The sequence below is a fragment of the Erigeron canadensis genome, chromosome 7 (assembly GCF_010389155.1).
Source record: "Erigeron canadensis isolate Cc75 chromosome 7, C_canadensis_v1, whole genome shotgun sequence".
NCBI lineage: Eukaryota > Viridiplantae > Streptophyta > Magnoliopsida > Asterales > Asteraceae > Erigeron > Erigeron canadensis.
Window position 1 is genome coordinate 9,819,354 of NC_057767.1, and position 11,421 is coordinate 9,830,774.

At 36.6% G+C, this 11,421-nt stretch overlaps 1 protein-coding gene across 1 annotated transcript; it reads right to left on the reverse strand.

Moving 5' to 3' along the window:
* Positions 1–5,569: 5,569 nt before the first annotated feature.
* LOC122608406 lies at positions 5,570–11,421 on the reverse strand. The gene is made up of 7 exons (XM_043781508.1): positions 11,310–11,421; positions 8,535–10,428; positions 8,376–8,454; positions 7,670–8,106; positions 7,157–7,255; positions 6,335–6,504; positions 5,570–5,908 (listed from the first exon to the last, which is right to left on the reverse strand). The coding sequence occupies exons 2-6, from the start codon at positions 10,359–10,361 to the stop codon at positions 6,337–6,339; spliced, it is 2,610 nt and encodes an 869-aa protein (XP_043637443.1). The 5' UTR covers positions 10,362–10,428; positions 11,310–11,421; the 3' UTR covers positions 5,570–5,908; positions 6,335–6,336.

Below are 11,421 nucleotides of genomic sequence, written 5' to 3' on the forward strand. Positions count from 1 at the left end.
GATGGTCTTGAAATCGTTAAAAGTGTTAATGGTAGATGTTATTGTGCATATATGTACTAGTTTTATGTTCTAACAAGTCCCGGAATCGATCTAGACCTTCGTTTTGTTTGTGGCAATTGTTCAGCCCATTCTGGATGATGGGACAGCCTTGGTGGGACGATCTTGGTCCCCAAGATCGTCCTAGCCAACTCCTTCGTACATAGTTCTTGTTCGTTCGATCTTGTGTGGTGTTGTGATGTGTTGGTACGTTTAATGGGTAACTGATCCTTTTGATTGGTTTAGCTCAAACACTTGTTCTTGGAACGATCATGAGTCTTGTTCTTGTCCATGAGATCATTGGGACGATCTTGTTCATGTCCATTAGGACGACCTTGAAGCCTTGTGTACCTAAAACGATCTTGAACCTTAACTTATGAAACGATCGTGATTGTTGTCATGTAAAACAACTTTGATCCCCCTTCCTTAGGACGATCTTGGTCCCAGGTCAGAGGGACGATCTTGGGTCCTGTCAGCTAGGACGATCTTGTGGCAGCTAGGACGATCTGGAGCCTCTGAACCCCTAAAACGATCCTGTAGGACGATCTTGAACATCCAAACCCTAGAACGACTTCGTGCAATCATAAAACAACATGTGGATGTTCCATAACACACTATACTTGATCATTTAACACCAAACCAAGTTCATAACATCATTATCATTCGATTAAACACATTAAAGGCTACTTATTAACATCGAGCTAATTCATGAGTCGATCTAAAACAACGAACAAAGTGCAAACCCTAATGGAGTACACATAAGACATGTGCTATCTAAATTACTAAAGTACGAGTTCTATGAACAGTTAAATTGAATTCTCAAGGCTAAAGTTCATTATTAAAGACATGTTCAACTCATTAACACGATAAGTACTTATGTGTGAGTTCTAAGACATTCAGTTCGAGTCCAGTTCACGTACTTAAAGTTGATTGAAACTCTTTTGAGTCAAAACGTTTAAAGATCTTCAAAGGACCAAATCATCAGTTCATCAAGGATATTTCAGTGAATAATTAATCACAAGAACTAATACATGTATTCATCTATGATCAATGACTTGTGATTAGGTTGACATCAAGACGTACTTGGATTCAAATAGATTAACCCATTTGTATCTGTGCTTGTTCTCTGTGCTTGTAAACTACGCTTGTGGCAGATCACTGTGAGTCTTTGTAGCCCCTTTTTCTTTACTTATGTTTTGGGGTTAAAGGAATACAAAATATGCTTTTATATATGCCGTAACTGCTTTCATTGTTATTTTATGGCTGTTAGACTACTTTGTGACATACTAGCCATGTCATGTTTATGACTGTGAGTGCACGATTGATACATACTAGCCATGTCATGTTTATGACTGTGAGTGCACGATTGATACATACTAGCCATGTCGTGTTTATGACTGTGAGTGCACGATTAATACATACTAGCCATGTCATGTTTATGACTGTAAGTGCACGATTGATTTATTCTAGCCAAGTACTGTAAGTGCACGATTATACACATACTCATACTTATGTGCAAAGTTGGTCTCTAGCCACATCATACTAATTCATCCTCGTATCCTATTGACGGCATAAATCATACTTATACAACTTATTAATGTTCCCAAAACTATGAACTCACCAACCTTTGTGTTGACACGTTTAAGTATTCCTTTCAGGTAATCAAGCAGATCGTGGCTAGGATTGGTAGCATGGGACTCTTAGCAGACTGCACGCTAGGTTTTGGAAGTTGCATGATTTCGTTTATGTTTGTAGGCAATATGCCTAACCGTTTCCCCTGCGTGGGAACTTAACATACATTTATTTGAATGCTTGGTTGGACCTATGTGTAATGACTACCCTTATGCTTATTTGATTATGTAATTCGACTATTTATGCTTATTCTATGCACACATTTAGTTGTTCATATGTAACATCCATGTGCGCGTGTGCTTTATCTTACATCCCGAGTTTTCCGCCGCTGTCGGGGTGTTACAGTGTGACATAAGTCACACCCGACTGGATGGACAAACCTTACGGTTGTACATCATTGTCGTTAAGGAATGGCAAGCCAATCTCGGAGTAATCCTTATGTTCAAGACAAGTGGAGCGGGTCAGACCTCCCGTATTACTCTTCACATCTTTGACCATGTTGCAAGGAGCCACCCAATCAATCACGTCTACGCACTTAGCTAGGTAAGGGCAAGTACGGGTTAAGCTTAACACTTTCACATCTAAATTACGAGCTCGATTTCACATCTCATATAGTTTAGGTGTCCACATTACCTAAACATTATCACATATACATCTTAACGTTTGGGCCCTTAAACGTGCACGTGTCATGGCAACTTAATAAGTCTAGTGAACTAGATGAACAAACCATGTAGTCATGCACATTTTACATATCATCAACCTATAACACATTTCAGTTCATCTCAAGACATTACATAGCATATCATTACATCGCATACATTGTTACATCACGTAAATCATCATATATCATTGCATACCGTATATCATTACAACATTGCATATCATTTATTATCTTAGATCATACATCAATTCATATCATCTTTCATATCATATTATATATATATATATATCATTTCATATCATCTATCATCTCATGTCATATATCGTTGCAAATCATCTATTATCTCATATCACATATCTTTTCATATCATATCATCTGTTAAGCATACATAGCATCTCATATCAGTACGTATCATTGGGGTAGCATTTCAGGCTTTCATATGCATCTACATAGCCCATATCACCTCCCGTATAATCTTGAATACCCATAAGCAAACAAGATACCATTTGGGAAGTCATTATATGAAAACTATGTTTTTGTTGAACCCTCACCATGTCAAAGTAGTGTATCTTACCTTAATACAACTTACCAACGAGTTAAGAGTATCTTAATGTGCTTGCTAAGTGCTCCCGACAACCTAGAATGAGTATAAGATCGATTTATAAGCTTAACAAAACTTAAGTACCAACTGGACCCATTTGTGCACCGCACAGAAATCCTGTACGCTCCACAAAACCATAAATAGCATTTGTGTACCGCACAGAAAGTATGTGCCCCGCACAAATCAACAATTTCGTCACATAAAATAAGAAAAAATCTGAGCACACCATCTGTGCACCACACAGATCTTCTGTGCGCTACACAACGGGCTCCCATCAGAAATCCATTTTTGAAAACTGGCTTCTATACACCGCACAAAATCCTTGTGCACCGCACAAAACCCAGTTCGGCCAAAATTCAACTTTTTAATCCTTTAATCGAATCCCATACGAACACCAATCATTAATTCGACCTGGGGACATAAAATTAACCTTTTCAACAATACTTTTCATGCCTTTATCCATCAATCAATCCTTTAATCTTTTACTAAATGAATCACTCATCCAATCACCCGAATAACATGAAATCGGTAATCATTTAATCAAATAACCCAACCCAAACCCCAATGCCTGGATTGAATACTCATCTATGACTCATAAGATCATATTTCAAAGGGAATATTACCTATATTACCTGTAGATGACTTAGGGGACTCAAGATCTAAACAATCCTTGATCAAAACGGCACGAAACGATTGAATCTTGGGTGAACTTGCTTGGAGAAGGAGGGAGATCGGTTGGGGGCTCTTCACACACACAACACAGAAGTTATGTGACAATTAGGGCTGCCTAATTGCTCCTTAACCCCTGGCCATCAGCCCTATACGTTACACTTATGACCCCTCAACTTATAAACTTAACTTTCTTAGCTTATCTTTCTACCAGGAGTCTTATCACACTAACAAGCACTTAATTACTTAACATCACTTTGATTACTTTCATTAAACATCACATTTACATATTCATATTAAATACATAAGCATATAATCATATAATCTCATATAAGACATATTTACTTAACGAACCTAATGTTAACTAACGGAAGGTCAAATAGTCAAACACGAAAAGTTCAGGCTGTTACAATTTTAAATTTGAATTTTACTAGCATGGTGTCCACGCAATGCGGCTGCGATGGCGGAAATGCGGTGGTAACGGGTGGCAGCGATGATTGATGGTGGTGACGATGAGTAGTGTAGCCTATAGATGTAAATGTAATTAATTTAATGGTTAATTATAGTTATTTTAAAAATTGACAGACTATATATTTATTTCATTTAAGGTAGGGGTGTAATGTATTTAGGATGTGTTGTTTTAGTGTAGGGTATTTCAGACATTCTCCATGTGTTTGAATATGGATCGTTGAGCTCAATCACAATGGGGTTTTAACCGTGTTATCCTCATATTCTCCTCAATTTTAGAGTGCAAACCTCCTAAGTTCTTTACGTACCTAAGATGATAAGAAGATAACCTAGAGTGACAAAGTCTTGGTTTCTCTCTCTAAAAGGATATGTGTGTCTTGATGATTGAATGTGTATATATGAGTGAATTTTGTATTATGAATGATTGTAACCCCATTGACAGCTAAAAGTTGGAGGTATATATAGGCCTCCAATTAGGTCATCATAGTATTGTGGGCCGTCAGAAATTGGCCTTTACCCTAGTATTCAAAACGACAATACGATATATGGAACCTTCGAGAAATATTGTTGTCAGTCTATATAAATGAGTGACTACAAGATATATGAATGGTTCACTCATTGGCTTCCCAAGCTTTAGTGAAGGTTAGACAACCGGGCTTAGACATACTCAGTGAGAGCCTCGCTGGGGAAAGTCTCGCTGAGGAGAGCATCGCCGGGAGAGCCTCGCTGGGGAGAGCCTTGCTGAGGTTAGCCTCATTAGGGGGAGCCTCGCTAAGGAGTGCCTCATCGGGAGAGTCTCGTTGATATCTCTCAGCCTCGCCAACATCTTGGTGGTTGCTAGAGGCTCGTTGGGATTGAGGTGGAGCCTCGCCAAAACCTTCCTTAGGCCCCACTCCAAGCCTCCGTACTTTTTTTACCTTTCCTAAGCCTCACCAAGGGTTCTTTGTCTTATCTAAGCCTTTCCAAGATTTATTGATGAGATTAGTACATAATTTATATAAACAAATTTAGTAATAAGATTAGTACATAATTTTTCTCTACTCTTTATTTTCTTGTTCTTCATTGTTGTTTTGTTTCTTTAGCTTTATAAAACAAATGATATTTTTTCTTTTCTTAAAGAAGCACTTTATCTACCGTCTATTTTGTATCAAAAATACCATCAATGAAAATTTTATTATACTTATTTATCAATTCCTAAAATAACTATATTATCTCATTTTACATCACTAATCTTACATTAATAATCTACACTACCCGTTACCGTCGTCACCCATTGTTGTCGCCACCACTACCAATCTTCACCTCCGTCACCACACCGCCGCCACATTACGGGTTACCAATCTAGTATACATAGAAATTCCACTTTTCATATTCTCCAAACCGTTGTACAATTTTGCACACAAAACTCAACTTTATATCGATTGAAGAACAAACAAAAAAGATGTTACGAAGAGAGTATAACATATCTAAATATCACATTTGTTTTTAGATTTCAAGCATACAACCAACACTTTTATGTTACGAAAATAGTTCAATGGTGAAAATCAGATAGAAAAGAAAAAAGAATTAAATGGGTGACACTCAACATTTTATGGCCAGTGAAGAGCATAGCATTCTGTATAAATTCTTTTTACAAGATTGTTATGCCATTGATGATACCGATCTCTAATTGAACTCTAATATATCTCGATCTGTCTGATAAACTTTGATATCGCAAAGCGTACCACCTGCTTCGTTAGAAAACTGATTTTCTTCCGTTCTCTTTTTTTAGGCTTCTCCTGATTTGTGCTCCCCAAAGTAGGATCGCTAAAAGCGTAGGTGTTAGCGTCCTCATTCAGTTTCTGCATATAACAGATAGAATTATGACTGAATGTATATCATTACAAAGATAGGTAGCAAGTTAAGCTCGGTTATTTATGAGTAAAGTTGGGTAATGCTTTATCTTAAACGGGTCATCTAGCTACAAGGATAACGGGTTGACGGGGTTTGAAGATCCCAATGTCTACTATTACTCGTATTACAACTTCCTAGTTCAATACAATAACAAATAAATAATAATAATAGAAACATTTAATTAAACATAACATATCTATCACGTTTGTTTTTAGATTTCAAGCGTACAACACTCATATTAGGAAAAATAGTTCAATGGTGACAATTAGAGACAAATGGCTGAATGTGTAACTCAACATTCTATGGCCAGTGAAGAGCATAGCATTCGTATTAAATACTTTTTACAAGATTGTTATGCCATTGATGATACCGACCTCTACTCTAATATAACTCGATCTGTCTGATAAACTTTGATATCGCAAAGCGTACCCCCAGCTTCATCAGCAAAACTGATTTTCTTCCGTTCTTTTTGAAGAGGCTTCTGCTGATTTGTGCTCCCCAAAGTAGAATTAGAAGCGGAGGTCTCAGTGTCCTCGTTCAGTTTCTGCATATACCGGATAAAATCATGACTAAATGTGTATCATTACCAAAATAGATGGCTAGTTAAACTCAGTTACTTAAGACTAAATCAGTTTGGTAATGCTTTATCTCAAAAGGGTCATCTAGCTACAAGGATAATGGGTTGAACATGTTTAAAATACATACTACTTCCTACTCCAATACAAGTAGAATATAGAGATTTATATTATTATCATAAGCAAAGAAATGTAATTGCTAATGAAAAATAACTACCAACTAATTTACAAAAATTTGAAAATGGAAAAAAAAAAAAAAAAAAAGGTGTGCCGACCCAGATTTGTTCCATGTGTAGGGAAATTGAACCATTTCAACCCTAACACAACTTTACCTGTTACCTCATCCACCTATTTGGCTGCCTTAAGTTATCAGATATGCCATCTTTAAGAATAACTTATAGCATTCCAAACTAACCATTATGTTTAAGAAATAAGTTCCAGACGCAAATTCAAAATTGACATTAAGTTACTTGAAATTGTAAGGATGCTCAAAAGTGATTTCTAAACTTGGCCATAGAACGCTTGTCAGCTTTTAAACTTTCAAATGCAGCTATTTTCAAATTAGGAGATACAACAAACTACAACTTTATTGCAATTTGAAGTGAATTGGGGAATACAAACCATGATTTTACAGAAACGATTGCAGTCCCTAGCCATCATTGATAACCATTTTTTTGCTGCTTCTTCAGTTTTGGTTGCACTTTTAATGGCTGATGCCACCTGTCAAAAGTGTGATGACATTAATTAGAACATGTACATATGCTTTGTTATGACAGAAAGAAAGCACATTAATTTAGCAAGATGGGTGGGTCAAGAAGGCTGGATAAAAGATTTTAAAAAATGATCTTTAAGGAAGGTCAAATACGTTCAGGTAAGGTAAGATCGACCCACAACACATGATACTATATCATTAAAAATGATAAATGAGCTTTATACCCAGCAATTTTAGACATATATGCACTTGTAAACACTCTGAATTATTCTCAAACAATTTGACATCTATCGTTTTACTTAAATCTGTTAGCTTAGCACGTTCGACCCATTAAACATACAACATGATGCAAATCAACTCAATTATAAATAAATAGGCCAAAACTGACACATAGGACCAGCCTTTTTCCAATTCTTACATACCTCATCTGCCTCATTTTTCAAGGATGTGGAACGATATGCTTCATAGAGCAATTTGTCTTGCACAATATTCTTCATGGAGTTCAACTCACTCATTAGCTTTGACGCAAGAGTTTCAATGTCACGCATTTGCCGTTGAGAAAACGCAATAGCACTCTCAGAACAACCTTCAATGGAGGTGCAACCTGTGCTAAAACGAGGTAGAGAACGGCATTGGCGGGGGCCATCAAGACAGTTTTTAGGTGGAAGACTTTTGGGAGGGGAACCTTTTTTATTACTCCGTAGTCTCTTAAGCAAATCTTTAGAGCTAATAACAACTTTGTTCTGAATGCGTTGTCTACCCTGTTGAGGATGCAGGTTTAGCTCGTTATCTACATCTGATATTGTAGTCGAAAACTTGTTCTCAGCTTGGTCACCAAAGTTCAGTTTCTCATTGCATTCTGGAAGATAAAATTATACATTCGTTAAGCCGTAGTAAACATATCTAGATAAAACTAAGCAGGATGAAAGCATCACAACATAATACCTATTTCTGGTATGTATATGATTATCAAGTAATGCTAACAAGTAACGAGCCAGTTCACAAAACCTTTGCTCATATACAAATGAATATACAAACAAGGGCATTGAAGGTATAAAAAGTAAATTCTCAGCTAAATTTATATAATATAGGTAATAAAGAATGACAAGTATTGATCTATAGACTTACTGTATTGGTCTATGTCATCTAGTATATCCCCAGATTTCATTGCCGTACATAGCTTTTCCTGAGAATTTGGAGAAATGGCCTGTAAAAATAAAGCAATGATAAGCATCTTTTATCATATAAAATCAGACAGTTAATAATGATGTTACTATTATCAGATACCTTTCGTGCCGAATGCAGCCTCTCAGGATGTCGGGTTTCTGCTAAATGGGGGTTTCTAACCTCTGATGCCTCACTCATGATACCATCCTTGTGATCAGAGAGCTTCACTCCTGAATCCACATCAACGGGAACTAAAGGCGAATGCTTCTGACGAACAGACATGTCGTCGGAATCAAAAGAATAGATGTCAGAATTCAAAGAGTTTAATTCTGCATCAGTATGTACAGGTGTTAAATTTTGCTTCTCCTCGGCAATAGGTGATTTGACCTCCACAGATTCCACATCGTCAGCATGATCATTAGGGCACAGAAAAGAACTTGACTTCCAAGGTAAGCACATATAATCAGGCATCAGACTCGGAAAATCATATTCTTGATTTCTAGGATCACCCACATACAAGTCACTTGACTGACCAGGATCCAGACAGCAATTCTCATCAACTGTTCTGACCTCCACAGAAACCGCATCGTCAACATGATCATCGGGGCACCGTAAAGAACTTGACTTCCAAGGTAAACACAAGTAATCAGGCATCAGGCTCGGAGAATCATATTCTTGATTTCTAGGATCACCCACAGACAAGTCACTTGACTGACCAGGATCCAGATAACAATTGTCATCATCAACTGTTATTTCTGAAGCTTGAACATCACAGATGTAGTAGACTTGCTCGGGTGCATGTTGAAGGTAGAGTTGACCTTGAGAGCAATCAGACATGGATGCCGTTAGATCTTCAAAAGACGAGCTATATGATGGGGAGCTTACAATTGGTTGTGACTGTTGGACACATTCTTCTTCGTCCACTTCAGATATTTGTGAAGGCATGGAAGAACTTGGCATAAATTCCTCATCATCCAAATCCATCTCCGAATTTTGATGTGAAACATCATCAAGACTACATAATTCCCCTTCATTTCTGAAAGATCTTGATTCATTGCTCTCTAATTCAAGATTGACAGACAGAAATCCAGACCCATTACAGCTTAGAGAGTCCTCACCCATGTGAGTTAGCTCCCTGCATTCAAAATCAGATGCGGTTGCCGTCAGATCTTCAAGCGAACAATTTTCTTCTAGAGAGATTAAAGTTATAGATGACTGATTAACATCATCTTCTTCATCCATTTCAGATCCTTGTAAAAGCAGGAGAGCATTTGGCTTAATTTCCACATCATCCAAATCCATGTTCTCCAAATGTTGATATGAAACTTCATTAAAGCCACATACTTTCCCTTCATTAGTGAATAATATCAATTCCCTGCATGCCGGTACATGATTGACAGGTTCAGATACAGACCCATTACAACTTAAAGAGTCACCCATGTGAGTCAACTCCCTGCATTCAAAATACTCAGCTTCAGGAACTTCAACCTTGACAGTAACAATTGCATAATCTTTAACAGAAGATGACGGGGAGCTTCCATTAACCCTCCTTTTCTTGGACCGTGAAATCTTAGAAACTTTTACTTTTAATTTACACAATGGTTCATTCAGATCAGGATCATCATCCTCTATCTTCGGAATCAAAACAACGGACTCAGAAGCCTTTCTTTTCTTTCTTCTACACTTTTTCCTGAGCTGTGATAAAGTAATTTCCTCTGCACCGTCTTTATTTGACGGGAACTCTAGTTTAACCTCCTCGGCAACAAAACCATTTGTTGGTCTCTCTGCAAATGGAGGGGGTGTAGATCCAGCATATTGATATACATCTTCTAGCTTCTTAAGCTTGAGAGCTGGTTTGCCACGGGCATCTGTATTGTGAACTTTTTTCACCACCCCATCTTGTACGGTCCAGATAAAATGAGAAGTGCTGCAACCTCTCAGCCTCATCGTTAAACAACCAACCCTACCAGCTCTTTCGAGTAATACTTCAACACTCTATTGTAATGCAATTCTCCTGTCAAAATAAAGATACTTTATTTTACATATACTCAATATGTCAAACAAGTTTTTTAAAATTCCAAAAGTCAATATCTATAAAAACCCTCAAATCAAAAGTCCACAACAATGTGTACATATGTTATCTACTGTTACAAATTCACAATATATATTCAACAGCCAAAACAAGTAGTAAAATATTTTATTTTTACAATTCAGCTTAGAGACGCAAGTGTACAGCGTTTAAGTAATATATTACCTTAAAGGCTCTAGTATATGCCTTTTTCAACTTCTCTAAAGATTCAAAAATCTGCTCATCGTGTCCGATAGGTAAATGCAATATCCGCTCCCGATTCATTTCAAGTACAATAATAAATTTAAAAAAATGTTACATTTCACAAACGAATTACAAATAAGATTCTCACAAACTTATACCAACAAAGTCATTTTCTTTTATCTGCTATCTTAATTCCACAAAATTATTCTATGCCTAATATCTATTAGTAATTCCTCTTTGTAAATACAAAATTCCTCGCAAAAAACGCGTAAAACATTTCCCCGGAAAACAATAACAATTTATACACTTATAACTAACAAAAGTGTAGTCTAAATTAACCCTAGCTACATAGATCATAAATAAGCACATTAATTATCAAATAAGAACAAATTAAACATAAATACTATTACCAAATCATGACACTGAGCTAATCGAATATTCGAATCCGAAAGGGCGATAAATTTCCAACAGATCTAGTGATAAAAAAAACAAGATTTCTATATATTAAAAAAGAAAAACAAAAAAGAGCAATAGCAGATCTATACGTTATTACAATATAATAATTTCATCATATATATATATAAAGGATTGGAAAATTTGCAAATTCATATATATATATATACCTGTAATCAAGTGAGGACCAGGTGGGTAATGGGGGGACTATTTTAAAGATTGGATGTGTGTTTCCTGTGAGAAGTGAGAGGCAGATTGGATTGGATTGGATTAGAGGTTTTG